Raw genomic sequence first — 19417 nt, 5'->3', positions numbered from 1 at the left:
TTAGAGTACAGGGGGGCACCATATGCTCAGTTTCACTTATCTGAAGATAGTGGCCCCCCCACACACACACACCCATTAACATGATTTTAAGACTTACCCAAGTGAAGATTTTTCCTTAAACGAGGTTGCTATAAGCTTAGCATCTCATAGCAAGCTTCAGGCTGCCTCTTGGCAACCTGGTTGCTTTAAAAAAAAAAAAAAAGAGTTGAAAAGGCCATATCCTCATAGTCAGAGGTTCCCAAATTGGGAGGCAAAGCTTCCTTGGGTGACACAGAGAACATGCAGGAACGGCATGGGACACTTACAACCCAACAGTGAGCACCTGATGCGATGGTGACAGTAGTGGAGGAGAGGCTCAGCTTGGCATGCAAGACCTCTGTGTGTGAGGTTTTCGCTGCATGAAAAGCCCACCCGTCCCACCATGAGCTTTTTATTTCCATTTGCCGCATCATATTGGGTGCTTGGAACCCAAAAGTGGCAGTGATGTCATTGCCACTTACGTCTGGTTGCTGAGCTCCATGCTTGCAGTATGGAAGGCAGGGTGACAGAGGTACAATTGGGGACCACTGCCTTACAGTGAAAGCCCATAGCTTGATCCTTGCACTGCTTGATCTGAACAACATACGCAGTGAAACAAATCTCAGTCTGTAACCATAATTTCAAGTAAGATACAGCAACAAACTCAGGCTGAACATCAAGTATCCACCAAACAGGGAGCTACAGACAGACAAACTAAGTGAAAATGTAGTTCATCAACCATGGCTCCTTATGGCACCTAACACCAATAAGAACCAATGCCTCCTCACAGCGTACTAATGCAAAACCACCACACAATCCAACTTATGAGACATGCATTTTCAAGTACCTGTTTTTTACATTACACATTGCTTTTTACAATACATTTTAACTGCGCACCCAAAAATGTATCTTAAACCTAAAATAGTTGGAGAAAAATACATTCACATGGACATCCAAATATGAAAGCTAACTACTGCTGTCCTCTAGTGGCATTCATTGTATTATATAAATACATTGTATTATATAAAACTTGAGTCGGGTACGCTGCATGGACTACAGTGTGACACATAAGCAAAAGGAACACTGGATTTCAGAATAAGCATACCAAATTTTAAAAGACTTTCTGCATGAGCAAACACTCCATTGTTTCTGGAATAAATGAACGCATGACTGTTTATGAGAACCAAATGGAATTTTTTTTACATGGTGTTATTTTTAGAGAACATCTGATACACACATACACACACACTCCAAACTGGCCCAAAAACCTGAAATTCTGAAGTAAAGTAAGTACAGGCATGCCCCGATATCTGCGGAGGTTCTGGAACTGAATTAAAACCAGAGACAACAGGAATGCCCCCCAACCCTCCAGAGGCCTGCAACTGAAAATAGAGCAGGAAAAAGCTACTTCCCATTTGTCTGTGAAAACCAGAAGTGACATTTTTAATGCATTATGAGGCATACGGAGGTCTGGGAAAGCCCCTCACCTACAGAGGGAGCACATGGGAGCCCGCAGACCCAATCCACAGTTAACTGGAATGGCGGATACAGGATCCACAGATGGGGACCCCCCCCCCCCGGTTCACACTTTCTATCCTGTTATTTTGAACAGATCTATCTAGTACTGTTTTTTGTCCAGCTCTGAAGTGTACAGCAAGGGGTCTTCAAGAGCAGGGGTGTCCAATGTTTTTGGCTGGAGGGCCACATCATCTCTCTGACACTGTGTTGGGGGCCAGGGGAAAAAAAAGAATTAATTTACATTTAAAATTTGAATAAATTTGCAAAAGTTTACATAAATGAATATATTAAAGATGAACTTATATGAATGAATGAAGGTCTTGCAATAGCTCAAGGCCTATAAAAGGCCTTGCACAAAGCAAGGCTGACCTTTCCTTTGCTGCCTCTGCTGCATCACAGACATGAAACAGCAAGCAGTGGAGGGAGCCCTTATCCCACAGCTCACTCGAGAGGTCAAACAGTCGCCCTCATGCTCAGAGCAGTTGCGTCGGGCCAGTGCAGGCTCCAGTAAATCTCCAGAGGGCCAGAGGCTCATTGGAGACTGGGGGCTCCCTGAGGGCCGTATTGAGAAGCCTCGAGGGCCGCATGTGGCCCCAGGGCCGGGGTTTGGGCACCCCTGCCCTAGTGGGTCACAACTCACCAGTTTGGGAACTGCTGCTCTACACCATGTTAGTTTATTACTATGCTATGCTATACTCAGGGCTGTCCAAACTTTTTGGCAGGATGGCCACATCATCTCTCTGACACTGTAGTGGGGGCCAGGAATAAAATTTGAATAAATTTACCTAAATGAATATACAGTATTAGAGATGGAACTTATATGAATGAATGAAGGTCTTGCAATAGCTCAAGGCCTATAAAAGACCTTGCACAAAACAAGGCAGGTGTTTCCTTCACTGCTGCTACTGCATCACAGATGTCAAACAGCAAGCAGCTCTTGTCGCACAGCTCACATGAGAGGTCAAACAGCCAACCTCATGCTGATAGCAGTTGCATCTGGCCAGCATGGGCTCCAGCAAATCTCTGGAGGGCCAGAAGCTCATTGGAGACTGGGGGCTCCCCGCGGGCCAGACTGGGAGTCCCTGAGGGCCGCAAGTGGCCCCCAGGCCGGGGTTTGGGCACCCCGTTCAAGAGGATCAAAAGTCTAAGTGGCTACAGAAGGAATGGAAGGAATCATCGGTAATTTAAATAAGGTTTGGTATGATGATGCAATTGGTAAACCAAGATGTGTGATCAGCCACCAAATCAGAAACTATGGTTTGAAGCAAATGTGTGAACCATGGTTTGACGTGGTTGGCAAAAGACGTTGAGGCCAGGGACTGCTGCACTATGGAGATGAGGGCAAATTCATAAACACATATACCCTTACCATGATTTGTAGATTGTACACTTGGAAGATAATACAGTTTGCACAAACCATTGTTCAACGTTCAATTGTTCCCCATTGTTCTGGGGGAAAGCCGACAGGAGCCAAGGGGCATCCGGTTCGGGACTCCTCATCCCTACAAGGTAAGGCAGAGTAGCAGAAGAAATTGAGAATGGTAGCGTGATGGGATGTGATAGACGGTTTGGCACAATGAGAGGATTCAGGGATAAAGGAGCTAATAAGCAGCCCATCCTGCGGCATTCCATGTACAAATGCTTTTATGCAAATGCCCGAAGTCTCCAAGCAAAGATGGGAGAACTGGAATGTCTGGTGACAAGGGAAAATATTAACATAGTGGGCATAACGGAAACCTGGTGGAATGCGGAGAATCAGTGGGATACCGCAATCCCAGGCTATAAACTCTACAGGAGGGACAGGGAGGGGCGTGTTGGAGGTGGGGTGGCCGTTTATGTTAAGGAAGGGATAGAATCCAGCAAAGTAGAGATTGAAGGTGGGTCCGACTCCATAGAATCTCTAAGAGTTAAATTACCAGGCCTGAGGAGTGATGTAATACTGGGGGCGTACTCCAGACCTCATCCTCCAGAGCAGAAACCGGAAGGGGACCTTGAAATGAGGAAACGGATCAGGGAGGTGACAAGGAGGGACAGGGTTGTAATCATGGGGGACTTGAATTATCATCATATTGACTGGGTCCATTTGTGTTCTGGTCACGAAAAGGAGACAAGATTCCTTGACATGCTAAATGACTGTGCCTTAGAGCAGCTAGTCATGGAGCCCACTAGAGGACAGGCGACTCTGGATTTAATATTATGCAGTACTCAGGACCTGGTTAGAGATTGGTCAATGTTACTGAGCCATTGGGGAACAGTGATCATGCTGCGATCCGTTTCGACACGGACATCGGGGAAAGAATACCGGGCAAATTTCTCACAAAAACCCTTGACTTCCGACAAGCGGACTTCCCTCAAATGAGGAGATTGGTTAGAAGGAGGTTGAAAGGGAAGGTAAAAAGAATCCAGTCTCTACAGAGAACATGGAGGTTGCTCAAATCAACAGTAATAGAGGCCCAGCGGAAGTGTATACCGCAAAGGAAGAAGGGCTCCACTAAATCCAGGAGGGTGCCTTCATGGCTAACGAGCCAAGTTAGAGAGGCCATAAAGGGCAAGGAAGCTTCCTTCCATAAACGGAAGGCTTGCCCTAATGAGGAGAATAAAAAGGAACATGAACTGTGGCAAAAGAAATGTAAGAAGGTGATACGGGAGGCCAAGAGAGACTATGAGGAACACATGGCCAGCAGCATTAAGGCCAGCAGCATTAAGCATTAATAAAAGCTTCTTCAAATATGTTAGAAGCAGGAAACCTGCCAGAGAAGCGGTTGGCCCTCTGGATGGTGAGGGAGGGAAAGGGGAAATAAAAGGAGACTTAGAAATGGCAGAGAAATTGAATGAGTTCTTTGCATCTGTCTTTACGGCAGAAGACCTCGGGCAGATACTGCTGCCCGAATGGCCCCTCCTGACCAAGGAATTAAGTCAGATAGAGGTTAAAAGAGAAGATGTTTCAGAACTCATTGATAAATTAAAGATCAATAAGTCACCGGGCCCTGATGGCATCCACCCAAGAGTTATTAAGGAAATGAAGAATGAAGTTGCTGATCTCTTGACTAAAATATGCAACTTGTCCCTCAAAACGGCCACGGTGCCAGAGGATTGGAGGATAGCAAATGTCACGCCGATCTTCAAAAAGGGAAAGAGGGGGACCCGGGAAACTATAGGCCCGTCAGCCTAACATCCATACCGGGTAAGATGGTGGAATGCCTCATCAAAGATAGAAACTCAAAACACATAGACGAACAAGCCTTGCTGAGGGAGAATCAGCATGGCTTCTGTAAGGGTAAGTCTTGCCTCACAAACCTTTTAGAATTCTTTGAAAAGGTCAACAGGCATGTGGATGCAGGAGAACCCGTGGACATTATAAGTACATCTGGACTTTCAGAAGGCGTTCGACGTGGTCCCTCACCAAAGGCTACTGAAAAAACTCCACAGTCAGGGAATTAGAGGGCAGGTCCTCTCATGGATTGAGACCTGGTTGAAGACCAGGAAACAGAGTGGGTGTCAATGGGCAATTTTCACAATGGAGAGAGGTGAAAAGCGGTGTGCCCCAAGGATCTGTCCTGGAACCAGTGCTTTTCAACCTCTTCATAAATGACCTGGAGACAGGGGTGAGCAGTGAGGTGGCAAAGTTTGCAGACGACACCAAACTTTTCCAAGTGGTGAAGACCAGGAGTGATTGTGAGGAGCTCCAGAAGGATCACTCCAAGCTGGCCGAATGGGCAGCAAAATGGCAGATGCGTTTCATGCAAGTAAGTGTAAAGTCATGCACATTGGGGCAAAAAATCAAAACTTCATATATAGGCTGATAGGTTCTGAGCTGTCTGTGACAGATCAGGAGAGAGATCTTGGAGTGGTGGTGGACAGATCAATGAAAGTGTCGACCCAATGTGCGGCGGCAGTGAAGAAGGCCAATTCTATGCTTGGGATCATTAGAAAAAGTATTGAGAACAAAACAGCTAACATTATAATGTCGTTGTACAAATCGATGGTAAGGCCACACCTGGAGTATTGTGTCCAGTTCTGGTCGCCGCATCTCAAAAAGGATATAGTGGAAATGGAAAAGGTGCAAAAGAGAGCAACTAAGATGATTGCTGGGCTGGGGCACCTTCCTTATGAGGAAAGGCTATAGCCTTTGGGCCTCTTCAGCCTAGAAAAGAGGCGCCTGAGGGGGGACATGATTGAGACATACAAAATTATGCATGGGAAGGATAAAGTGGATAGAGAGCTGCTCTTCACATTCTCACATAACACCAGAACCAGGGGACATCCACAAAAATTGAATGTTGGGAGGGTTAGGAGAGACAAAAGAAAATATTTCTTTACTCAGCGTGTGGTTGGTCTGTGGAACTCCTTACCACAGGATGTGGTGACGGCATCTGGCCTTGATGCCTTTAAAAGGGGATTGGACAAGTTTCTGGAAGAAAAATCCATTACGGGGTACAAGCCATGATGTGTATGTGCAACCTCCTGATTTTAGAAATGGGTTATGTCAGAATGCCAGATGCAAGGGAGGGCACCAGGATGCAGGTCTCTTGTTAGCTGGTGTGCTCCCTGGGGCATTTGGTGGGGCCACCGTGAGATACAGGAAGCTGGACTAGATGGGCATCTTTCCTGGATGTCTTTAAAAGGGGATTGGACCGGTTTCTGGAGGAAAAATCCATTACAGTTACAAGCCATGTAACATGTAACATGGTTACAAGCCATGATGTGTATGTGCAACATCCTGATTTTAGAAATGGGCTATGTCAGATGCAAGGGAGGGCACCAGGATGCAGGTCTCTTGTTATCAGGTGTGCTCCCTGGGGCATTTGGTGGGGCCACCGTGAGATACAGGAAGCTGGACTAGATGGGCCTATGGCTTGATCCAGTGGGGCTGTTCTTATGTTCTTAACGCTATGTCTGCATTGATCCATCATCTGTATCCTAATCTAATCTATACCTGCATTGATCAATCATCTGTATTCTTATTCATGCAGGTTTTGCGAAGACAAGTTGAGAATAAGAAATGTTCATCAAGGGGTCTTCAGAGGATCAAAAGTCGTAAGTGGCTACAGAAGAAATGAAAGGAATCACCGTAGTGGGTAAGTAATTTCAGCATGGTTTGGTATGACGTTGCAACTGGGAAACCACGACTGGCAAACCAAGACAAACCAGGTACACTTCCTTGAGTTCTTTGGAAGGAGGATACAAATCAAATGCAATAAGCAGAAAATGATTCATTCTGTAAAAGCAGAGAATGTTTCCATTTAAGTCAAATTCTCCAATAGATCTAATAATTTAATTTAAGAATTAAACAGTATCTGTCCACACAATTTTAATTACAGCCAGCATACACAGAGTCCTAATTAGATAAGTTACTCGATTTAGCTTTCATTCTAAGCGGTTATACACTCTCATGGCCCATGAAGCTTTCTAATTATCTCTAATCTCATTAATGACTACTAAATTGTCAATTTAATTTTTAAGAAGTTTTCGGAAGTGTACATTGCTATCCTGCTTGCTAATTTCTGCAGCATTCAAGAGCTGCAGTCACATACTGGGAACATGTGGACTTTGATGAAGGAAGAACCAAAAATAAATAAAAGATGCAACCCTGCCGACTTTAGATTTCAATTACACTTAAGTGCATTTAACATTATCTAAATTGTGCCAAGAGTGCTTAGCAATTAACCTCTTTTGACATCATGTTTCAACTGGAAATTTGATATGCACAGAAAATATGGCGAGAATATTCACAATTATGCTAGGATTCATCTCAGTTTTTTCTGGAAAGAATTTCAGTCTTGTACAGTGCCAATTTTGAAAAGGCAATAATTTTTTAAAGACAAGGAAAATGCCAACATCAGAATTAGACTGAGATCAGCAACTGATGGTCCACTGGGACAAATCTGTCCCCGTCCCCCCACCTTGCCAAGGTAGAAGTAAAAAGACACTGTATCCATGGGATTTTCTGGCTAAATTGAGGAGAAAGAGCCCCTCACTATCCATCACTTCTTCAAAGCTAGCCTAGCTAGTCTGCTAACAAGGGGACTAAATCTGTGATCTGCAATACAGAAATATTATTAAGAATATTTATATATTGCTTTTTAGTAACAGTAATTTACAAAACTGTTTACAGTAAATTAAATCAAGTCAAATAGTGTGACGATCTAGTGAGACTAAGGCCCAAATTCTAACCAACTTTCCAGCACTGGTATAGCTGTGCCAATGGTGTGTGTGCTGCATCCTGCAGTTGGGTGTCACTCACAGAGGCCTCCTCAAAGTAAGGGAATGTTTGTTCCCTTACCTCAGAGCTGCATTGCCCCTATGTAGTGCTGGAAAGTGGGTTAGGATTGCACCCTAAATTGACTACAGTTTGCCCTCGTTCTCAGGGAGGGTTATGTTCTGGAAACCCTCCGTTCTCAGGGAGGGTTATGTTCTGGAAACCCTCCAAGATAACAAATTCCAATGATGCTAGAGTTCTGGTGGGGGGGGTAAGGTTGAGGCAGAGCGATGACTTACCTGGAGGTTGCACTGGGCCATCCAGAGGTTGCCCCAGGCCCATGGCCCACTCCATGGGCCTCCCTATCTCTTCAGAAGGCCTCCAGGACATGAAAAGAAGCAACTTCCAATTTGCATCCACGACATCCGGTTACATTCTGGAGGCCCTCTGAGGTGCAGGGAAGCACCCACAGATGATGGAATCTGCAGATAAGGGAGGCAGATGCCTAGCCTGCAGATAAGGAAAGCCACCTGTACATTCTGGCCACCTCCGCATGCAATTTTAGTTCCCAGGTAGAAGTGAATAACTGCTGACATTTATATGTTCAAAAGGGAGTGCAACCGTGTCTCTCTGACTCTGTAGTTTTTAGTGGAACACAAAGTTGTTTCACAACAAGCACAGCTTCCCCAATGAAACTGTAACCCCATCTCCTCTCCATCAAAATCCTTACAAACAGCAATTAGGACCTTCTTCCGTTAATCCAATAGCGCGTGTGTGTGTGAGGGCACACCAGCCACCTCAGAAGGTTGTTGTGAGGATAAAACATACATCCAAATGCCCCTCTACGTGCACTGCAAACATTCCTGGAACCAAACAGGAGAGTTCAGGATGTGCACATGCTATGAGCAGACTTTCAGGCCCAGAGAATCTAATCCAAATCAACCTAATAATAATGGCGATTAGGGGGTACTAGAATAGAAAGCAAAGCTTCAGCCACCAGCAAGTACATCACTTTGGTTTCTGACTGCTATTTGCTGCAATGGGGGGGAGGGATGAACTAAGGGACCAATACTATCCAGCTTTCCTGTGCCTATGCAGCCACAATGCAGCCCTGAGGAAAGGGAACAAATGTTCTCTTACCTGGAGGAGGCCTGTATGACTGTCTCCCTATCACAGGATGCAGCAAAGGTCCCATTGGCACTGCTGCACCAGCGCTGGAAAGTTGGGTACGATTTGGCCCTAAATCACTCTATTCTGAAGTCAGCAACAGTTGTAGGGGAGGAGCAATATATGTCATATTGTCATCCTGACCCTGCTTAGCTGAAAACAAGAATCCAGAGAAGCAAGAAGTCCTGAGTTGATGCTGAAAATTAGGCATGCCCGTTTCCTTGTTTTGCTGCTAATCATTGCCCTTCCATCCTTCCACGTACTCCCACAAATCTGAGAAGGCCATTTGCTAGCAAAAAAAAAAAGCCTCTAAATATGTGCGAAGAACTTCTTTCTCATTCCCACCTCAGATGCTCAACAGCAACAAGTGATTCAAGTTTACTCGAAATACGCTGCCTTGCCTCCTGCAAAGGATGCTTGTGAACTTCTTTCCTGCGAGGAGATGCACATTCTTCTGGCCCAAGGAGAATAAACACATCTCCCTGCTTTGGATGAAAGCCAGAAGCTCAAGAAGCAAAGGGGCAAGTCACCTGTATCTTTCTGTCAATTTCCTTGAAAAGTCTGAGACAGATCTGCTAATCATGGTCAGATCCATACATCTTAACAGACTACCCTGCCAGACAGAGTGGATTCTACAGTGGCTTTAAATCCCCCATTTAAAACACTGTGCATACTCTGTTTTAAAAACACACACACAAGTTATCATAGATTTTTGTTAATATTCCTAGTCAGCATTGCAGCCCTCACAACCTAATTCACTCCACACAGTTGTGAAGATAGAGATACAGATGCATAAAAGGTGACCTCCTGGAGGTTTGGGTTAAGTCAGGGGAAAAAATCAGCAATAATAAACAAACGCACAAGACTATAGATACATTTCCCAAATGAAGGCCCAATCCTATCCAGCTTTCCAGCAGTGATGCAGCTGCAATACAGCCCCAAGATTAGGGAACAAACATTCCCTTACCTTGAGGAGGCCTCCATGACTACCCCTTCACTGCAGGATGCAGCACACACCCTATTGGCACAGCAGCATCAGTGCTGCAAAGTTGGATAAGATTGGGCCCTGAGCTTCTACAAATATGAGTTTCTTTTGTAAATCCACAATAAATGTCAGGACTGGTCTGCTTTATGCTCATTTTACAACCCAAAAGACAAAATCTTATTTGTTATGGATATACAAGTGAATACTGAATATATTTGTGCTTTTATTGAAATTGCCTTACCCAAAAAATCCACAACACCCAGGGCGTATTTTAAACATGCCTTTAACATAGCAAGAAATTTTACATCTCTACCTCGTTTCCCAACTCTCTAGAGACTTTAGGCTGTCAACTCTGCTCCACTGCCATAACTACTAGAAGCTTAATAAATTAAATACGAGAATCTCAATATCCTGACAAGCAAGCACAGAGTGTTTCAGAAACTGCATTCCACTTGTATATTCTCCATCTCAACTGCAACCTCAGGAGTAAAGGGAACTGAAATAAAAGCTTACGGATGCAGTCCATTAACTGGGAGTAACAACCCTACCCAAGTACCCACTGGACAATACAGTAACACTGGCACAGGCTACGCTGTATCCCGTATGGAAATTTTGCTGCTGGAGGTCTCCAAAGGGTTAGGGGACATTCTTACCCTTGCCACTGGGTAAGCCCCAGCAGCCACAATGACCCAGGAAGCAAAATGCAATACAACACACACCAATGCCACTGATCCTGCCCCCTCCTAGGCTCAGTCTGCCCACCCCCTGCCACCACGCTCCCCCCGCCCTGTTTCACCTCTGCACTACTCAGTGAAGAGCTTATTTTTCCAACATGTTCTGCTCCTTGCACTGGTGCACATGGAAAGGCTTTGGCCTTCCTGCAGGCATGCCCAGAGGGTGCACTGCAGCAACATGCTTTACAGCAAATTTGCAACAGTCTGCAGTCACACCACCAGCACAGAGGCATAACTGGATTGTGCCAAAAAACCCACTGAACACAGCATATGATTGTGCTGTAAGTGAATTAACTGAGTCATTTGACAAGATTTCAACAAGACAGCCAGGATGGTGCAGTGGTTCTAGTGTAGGACTTAGACCTGGAAGATCTAGCTTCAAACTCCTGCTCTGCCACAAAGCTTTCTGGGTGTCCTTGGGCCAATCACTATCTCTCTCAGCCTTACAGGGTTGTTGTGAGGACAAAATGAGTGAAGGGACTACGTACAGCATCCTAAGGAATGGCAGTATAAAAATGCGCTACAAATTTAGCGCAAACACTTAAAGATGAACAAAGCCAGTATCAAAAACAGAGAAAATGAATGGCCTGGAAAGAAGCCAAGAGTTGTGGATCTGATCAGTAATCACGATAATAGATCATTGGTAGTCCCTTGTACCCATACATGCATAAGCAAGATATATACAAATATTTAAAAACCCAGATAAAATATGCCCTACTCTACTACTAAGGCCGCAATCTTAATCAACTGTCCAGCACCAAGGTAAAGGCAATGTAACTCCGAGGTAAGGAAACAAACTTTGCCTTACCTTGAGGAGGCCTCAATGACTGCTCCCCAACTGCAGGATGCAGCACATGTCCCACAGGCCTATGCCAGTGCTGGAAAGTTGGTTAAGATTGTGCCCTAAGTCACTATGTAAAGGTGAACACAGCGTGCTATGCATACCAACATATTAGATTTTCAATCAAATTTAAAGTAAGTTGGCAGAGTGATGGCATTAGAGACAAAAGGCAAAAACAATATAAGTCAGCATCATAACTGTTCCCCAAGGTACGGTTACATACTGTATAACTGTTTTCCTATAGTTTAATCCAGGGGTGACTAAACTCCAGCCAGGGGGCCACTTGCAGCCCTCAGGGGCTCCCAATCCGGCCCATGGGGAGCCCCCAGTCTCCAATGAGCCTCTGGAGACTTGCTGGAGCCTGTGTTGGCCCGACACAACTGCTCTCAGTGTGAGGGCAACTGTTTGACCTCTCACCTGAGCTGTGGGGCGAGGACTCCCTCCACTGCTTGCTGTTTCATGTCATGTGATGCAGCAGTGGCAGCGAAGAAAGGCTGGTCTTGCTTTGTGCAGGGCCTTGAGCTACTGCAGGACCTTCATTCATTCATATAAGGTCTATCTCTAATGTATTTATGTAAATTTATTCAAATTTGAAATGTAAATTAACTCTCTTTTTCCTGGCCCCAGACACAGTGTCAGAGAGATGATGTGGCCCTCCTGCCAAAATATTTGGACACCCCTGGTTAATCTATGGTCTCACTAAAATGTATATTCTTGGCAAGGTCAGCTCTTGTTTACAGGGGGCCACTGGCAACTGCTCTCCATGAGCCCTTTCAACCTGTGGAGAGCCACAAGGGCTGGCCCATCCAGGAGGCCAACTAAGGGCCCAATCCTATCCAATTTTCCAGCACCAGTGCAATTGCAGTACAGCCCCAAGGTAAAAGAACAAATATTCTCATACCTTAAGGAGGCCTCTGTGACTGCTGCCCCATCACAAGATGCAGTGCATACCCTATAGGCACAGCTGCACCGGTACCGGAAAACTAGATAGGACTGGGCCCTGAGGCAGCTACCTCAGGGAGCAGATTGGTGGGTGATGTCCACCTCTTTCCACTCACTTGCCTCTGCTGCTTCTGCTCTTCATCCCACTCCCTGGACTGGAAAAGGAAGAGGGGGCTGGAATGGAAGAGGGAGTGTGAAGAAAAAGAAAGTAGTGGGTTAAACCACCACAATCACTCTAGCCCTGCACTCTCCTCCATGCTTCTCTTCCAATCTGTCCTAGAAGGAACAGAGGCAGAAGCCCATTTGCCAGGCATGGATGGGCCAACATGTGGCACACTGGGTTCTGGTAGCTGATGAGCCACTGTGGCAGACACCCAGGTTTATGGTGGAGCTTGGCTTAACAGATCAAATGGGAAAGACATCTGTCATTGCAGAGCGAATCTCTCCACCAAAGCACCATAGCATAATGAGTACAGACTGACTCAGAGAACGGCAGGGGAACTTTCTGAGGGCTCTGGGGCAATAGTTGCTGCCTGTTTATGCCAATCTGTTACGTCAGCCCCAAGTTTTGAGGTGCCTGCCAAGAGCAGGCCAAAAACTCAGAAATATATTTGCAATAAACCAGATACGTAGTTTTTTTTACCAAAGGTGCCACCTTACTGGATTAATAAATTATATTTATCAACATTAAGTTTTTCAGATTGATCGGCAGCCCAATCCTAAGCCCCAGAGTCACCATGAAAAGCAGCGGCGCCAAAATGGCCACACCTGCTTTCTGTGAAGCCAGAGTCTCTCTGGGGTAAGGGAATAAACATTCCTTTACCCTGTGTCAAGCTCTGCAATGGGTCTCCTTAGACCAGAGTGGCTGGGGTCAGGCTTTCCAACTTGGGAGGGTCAGCCTGCCCTCCCCCTATCCAGTTTTGTGCCCCCGCCTTCCCCCCGCCCCCAAAAGCCTCACTGCCAGTCAGTGGGAGCACTTACAGCTGGCCGCTCCATGTTGTCTTCTTGAGCTGAGCCTCGGCGCTGGTGCCGTATCCTTTCCACCAGTGCAGGAGTGCCTAATGCACTTTTGCGATGGTGGTTACTGGGGCAGCGCAGTGGCTGCCAGCACTGACCTGGCTCAGGATTGGTCCCTAAGTTAGCACTCCCAATTAAGCAGGTAACACATTTTTAATGTAAGTATTTGTGCAACTGCAAATGATAGGCTCCATCTCAAAAGGGGCATTCTTCCTTCACTGGCACACAGGAGGGGATGTCCCTCCTGCAACACTCATATATTATCTTTATTTTCAACTTTTTTATCATAAAAACTACATTTTAGTGACATGCAAGGTCATGCAGATTTAATGGAGTGATCAAGTGATTAAAACCCATTTGATTAATCAAGTATTTCATCAAGTGATAGCCCATCTTCTTCTTCTTGAACATTCTAATTCAAACCATAGTCCTGATGACCTTTTCTACACATTGATTTTATTCTCACATGAACTACAGGAAACTGAAGAACATACCTGGCTGTTCTCCCAACTCTGTGGATGTAAGTTTCTGCGCTCTCTGGACAGTCAAACTGAATGACCCAGTTCACAGCTGGGAAATCTATGAAGAGGTGGCAGGAAACAAGCCTTGAGTTCAGAAAACATTCTAAATCCTCCCATGCAAAAAACAGTTTCTCTCTTGACCATATCATTTGCTATGAGTGCAGCCAACTCAGATCTATTTTATAGACACTGTATTCAAAGAGACTGCTCACAAAGTAAAATTAATCACATATATCAGCTTCGGGTTTTGTCAGATGGATAAAAAATTTATGGCTTCTTCACTTCCTAAGTGATGATAATGAAACAGAGTCTGATTTTACACTTGTTACGGGTAGACAAAATGAATTTACGTTTTTAAAGTAACATTACCTTTTAGTACAGTAGTTCTCAAACTGTAGGTCCATGGCCCACCAGTGGTTTGTGACCCAATTTTCGTTGGGCCACAAAATTGACAGATTAGGCTATGTGAATCAAGGGTTAAACAAGCTGCTACTACAGGGGGAGCACTGCTGCCCAATCACCAGAATAGCCACACCCCTTGGCATTTATAAAGTCGCCATATATTTTTGAAATACATGAAAAAATTAACAAAGAAAGCACCACATCGCTGGAATGGTCCAATGGAAAGGCAGAAGCCAATACGGTTGGTTCCAGAGGCATCGCAGGAGTTGCCAGAACGTGACTGTGTTCAGCCATGAACTGCCTCAGGGACTCCGGCTCTGGATTTTGCCTCGAGGTTGACTCCTGAAGCCTTTTCCATAAGTGGATGCAGCCACAAGGCAGTGGAGGTTTGGGATCAGAGTTTTCCTTCTCTCAGATGAGCTGCCTTCTCAGGCTAACGAGTCCCATCTACCCAGTGGCTGTTTAGTCGCCTCTTACGACAAGTACAGCCAAACTGAGGGCCTATTCTTATCCCTTAGCCCCACCTAAGCAGTTACAAGCAGTTACAAGCAGTTACATATAAACATAGTGGTGTAGCTACAGGGGGCAGCACAGTAAGTTCCGCAGGCGAAATGCAACACATAGGAGATGCTGTTTCTGCTGCCCAGAATGGCTCCAGAGGCAAGTGGGAGAGAGGGGTCACTTACACAGCATGTTTTGATGCCTGCAGCACTAACCGCACCCCCTCCCACATAGCTACTGCATAAATGGAAGACAAGATCTGGATACAGCCTCACTAATTTTAAAGCTTCATTTTGTCCACTTTTTCTTGGACTTCTCATTCCCCCCACTATGAAAAAATCAAAATGTCTGGGTTGCACCAAGGTGCACATACACTGGAGCACTTGCAGCTACAAGAAACTGCTGTATCACAAGGTGGGCAAAAGCTTACATATTTCTGCAAGTTCATCTGAACACGTAGGTACCTGAAACCACTTACCTAGCCCCCGAGCCACAAGATCCGTGGCAAAGAGAACTGCCGATTTCTTACGCACAAAATCATTATAGACTTCCATTCTTTTCATCTGTTGCTGTTTGCCATGAAGGGCCAGTATAGGGAGGCCAGGCCGAAGGCGGCAGAATACTTTAAACAGATACTGCACCTAGAAAGGAAGAATAATTTTGACTACAACGTTTTTGAGACAGGTATCTGCATTTTGCTTATGTTACTCTGTAAAGCACCATACAGGTCCAGCCTATTTATACACGGATTTGACTCAACACAAATGGCCCCTGCAAATGAGAAGGAATGTGCTGATCCCTGGAGAAGGGGAAAAATGCATCCCTTTAAAATCAGTTTTAAAAACTGAACAGTCCTTTAAGAATAGCCTCCTTAATGAGAGGGGGGGGCAGCTGGCTGACAATCCATCAATCCTTCTCTCTCCAGGCCACCCCTCCCTTCCCCCTGAGCATGTGAAAGAAAGGTGATCACTTTGCATTGGTGAAGGGAGGGGCTGAGTGAAGCTGATGGACAATTGATTGATGGATTGTCTTCTTAATGACTCTTATCTTACATCACAAAGGTCAACAAGGCAGTTTTTTAATTGCCAGAGCAAATAAACTTTGTTTTTTAAATGAATTTGCTATAATATTTTGCAACAGACACTACAAAGTGAAACTGCACATTACATGGGACATCCGTAATTAATTTTATTGATCCAATGAATTTACCCATTTCAGTCACTGAGTATGCTTTCCTCTATTCCTCCGCACTATGTAATGGTCCACTGGATTTCTGATGCTATGCAGTCACATATTTCCAACCAGGACTTTATGGTTATGTGCAGAAGTTTTTTGGTTTTTAAGTTCAATTACATTACAAAAGGATCTAGCTTCAACTTTACCCCAATTATTAAAAAGATATTCAGTACCCTTTTTCAAAACTTTGTCCCAGGGACACCCAACACAAATTATTTTCTCGAACCCCCCCCCCCCCGATACCAAAAATCTCAGATAATCAAATCTGCCATTTTCAACCTCATAAGCCCTCTGAAGGGAACTGGAGCTGCGCTCTGGTGCCCTCTGGGGGGCTTTCTGAAGCCTGCAAAGGTAGTGTGCGTCCATCCACTGCCTCTCTGGGTTCCAAAATGGCCATTTTGGCCAAAAAACCGCTACTTCTGGTTTCTCAAAGGAAACTGGAAGTGACATTTTTATGCCACATCAAGGCGTTCTGAGGCCCAGGGAAGCACAGCTCCAGTCACCTCCAAAGGGCTCAGGTGGGGCCAAGACTGGCTCAATGTGGGTCCAGGAGACCTGTGTTGAGCCAGATCTATGGATACACAATCCGTAGATACGGAGGCCCCACATGTATTTGCAGAAATACAGGTTTGCCATCTCATCTTCTGCTTGTGAGGCTCAAGTCAACATATAACACAGAAATTCAGATTGTCAACTTACAGCACAATCCGAGGCATATCTACTCAGAAGCAAGTCCCACTGTGTTCAATGGGGCTTACTACTAGGAAAGCTCATACAGCAGTGTTTCTCAAATTGTGGGTCAGGGCCCACTAGGTGGGTTGCAAGCCAATTTCAGGTGGGTCCCCATTCATTTCAATTTTTTTTTTAATATTGATGCTTGATTTGACGCTACCATGGTACATGACTGCATTTGGGGAAATGTTACTGATCTGTTATTTTAACAGGCTATTGTGTATATCAGCGGTCTCTAAACTTTTCACCCAAAGGGCCGCATCAAATACCTGGCACAGTGTCAAGGACCGTAAAAAAAATTAAATATAAAATTTAAATAAATACATTAGAGATGGAACTTACATGAATGAATAAATGAATGTGTCAAATGTCCAGGACTTCTCCAAGCATGAACACAGACCAAGAAACAAAGCACAAATTTAAATGGACCCCCATTTCCCTATCCCATAAGCACAACTCTGGTTGTCTTTGGTCAACTGGGCTAGTGGCTCTCAGGGGATCAGAGGCTGGCTGCAGGTCAGATAGAGGCTTGCCGCGGGCCGCATCTGGCCCCCGGGCTGGGGTTTGGAGACCCCTGGTGTATATGATAGTAAATGGAACTTACTCCTGGGTAAGATTGCAGCCTAGGATTGTTAATAATTTTCCTGCTTAATGATGTCACTTCTGGTCATGACATCACGTCTAGTAGGTCCCGACAGAGTATCATTTAAAAAGTGGGTTCTGCTAAATGCTGAGTGAGAACCACTGGCATACAGGATTGCAGCCTTAATCCTGAGAAAGCTAAAACCTGCCAACTTCAGTGGAACTACTTTTGGAAGTGACAGGACTGAAGGCTCAGAGATCTCCCTAACTGGAAGACACATCACCAACCTTTCATTTCAAGGCCTTTTCCATTACCGCACATTTTAATAGGTCCCATTTAAAATATGTATGAACAGATTCATGCTCTTTGGGCACAGAAAATGATTTTCACAGCTGCTTTCTCATTCTGGATTTCTGGCATGCAAGGCAGATCTTTCTAAAAAGCCATTTTTACAAGTGGTAGGAGCTAGGAGAATAGACATATAAAATACCTCTTTACAACTTGCAAAAAATACAATACTCTTCTTATTCAGGTGACTTCTCAGAAAGGAATACAACATGGTAATTTTTTGATGCAGTTCACAAACAACATAGTTCTGTTCCAAAGTTGCGGGAGTACTAAAACAAGAAAAAAAAAAGAATCATGTGATAAATATAAGATACTATTAATAACTTAGGATAATGAACAAGAGATACATTTTTCCCTGCATCCAACTATGGGAACAGCAGCAAGAACTATTGTTCATGATTTCTCTCCTCCCCAATAGCTTCATACTCCCAAAAACGTAGCTTGATTAGCACTTCCAGTCTGCCAGCTGAGCATGGCTACTTGGTGGGAACCAATGTCAGGCAAGGTCAGGCTTGCACCCTAAAGATGCAGGGACAGAGAATTTCCTCCAGGTGTCTTATGGTCCTGCAGACTAAATGAAGGTTTTCAAATGGGAACAAGAAGACAGGTCTTTGTGTCACTCTAGCATTTACTTACCTTCTCAACCCAATTTACAACAACTGTATTTCAAGGGTGGGGAGGGCACAGCAAACAGACAGCACACAAAATCTGGTGGGCACTGAAAATCACCCAGGCTGAGGGGGATGCCATTGGAGACAGCAATGCTGGGACCACAATTTGGATTAGTGGTCTCTGCACCAGAGTTATGGAGTAGGCATGGGGTGTTAACATAAGGTCGGACGGATGTCTGCGCCCCCCCCCCCCATAATCACTGGGCTCTCCCAGAGCCACCCTTGCAGCAGCACTGCTTCTGCTGAGGCTCTGGGAGGGAAAGAAGACCTCAGAAGGTAAGAAACACTATGGGGGAAAGGGCAGACCAAGAGGGGTGTAAGAGGGAGACATTGCTGAGGTTTTGGGAGAGTCCAATTATCACATGGAGCCACCTTTTCAGAAGCACCACTTCTGCCAAAGTGTCGCTTCACAGACCACCTCTCAGCTCTTGAGCTGCAAAATGATGCCAAGGCAGAAGCAGCAATGCTGAAAGGGTGGCCTGCATGATAATTGGGGTCTCCAATGTCTTGAAAATATGATCAAAATTTGCACTTCTTCTCTTCTGTCATTGCATAGAAATGAGTTTCTATGAGAGAACAAAGTGCTCATTTCTGGTCAGCATCTGCATAATGACATCACTTCCTGCTAAATGATGTCACTTTCAGCTGGGAGCAAGAACCATGAATGCTTTTTGGGCCACTTTATGAAACGGGTTTGACACCCCTGAACTAGGCTAACTGAAGCTTAAACCTAATTGACTGTTCCCGTTAAATAACAAGGAAAACTTTTTCAATATGCTCTAATAAAGAGATGGAAAGCTATCAAAGCTGCAGAAGCGGGGGGGGGGGGATTTCGGCTGTGCCCTAATTCCTAGAAATCTCTTTTACTTGGACACAAATGGCCTCCTGACTTGTATCCTGCTGGCAAAGACTCTCAAGAGACCACTGCATAGCTACCACATACTCCCCAAGTAATCAAATAACTGGTTCTACAGCATCAAAAGGGCAGATCTTCTTTACGCA

General features: G+C 45.0%; 1 protein-coding gene across 1 annotated transcript in view; it reads right to left on the bottom strand.

Moving 5' to 3' along the window:
- Positions 1-19417, bottom strand: part of DDX10 (DEAD-box helicase 10) — a 211051-nt gene that overhangs the window by 177464 nt on the left and 14170 nt on the right. Inside the window, exons 7-9 of the mRNA XM_066620001.1 lie at positions 17887-18013; positions 15324-15486; positions 13916-14000 (exon numbers count right to left, since the gene is read on the bottom strand). Of these exons, the coding sequence (XP_066476098.1) occupies positions 13916-14000; positions 15324-15486; positions 17887-18013 (375 nt within the window). The remainder of the gene's footprint in view (positions 1-13915; positions 14001-15323; positions 15487-17886; positions 18014-19417) is intronic.

This window comes from Tiliqua scincoides, chromosome 3 (genome assembly GCF_035046505.1).
Source record: "Tiliqua scincoides isolate rTilSci1 chromosome 3, rTilSci1.hap2, whole genome shotgun sequence".
Classification (NCBI taxonomy): domain Eukaryota; kingdom Metazoa; phylum Chordata; class Lepidosauria; order Squamata; family Scincidae; genus Tiliqua; species Tiliqua scincoides.
This window is presented reverse-complemented; position numbering and strand designations above follow the sequence as displayed.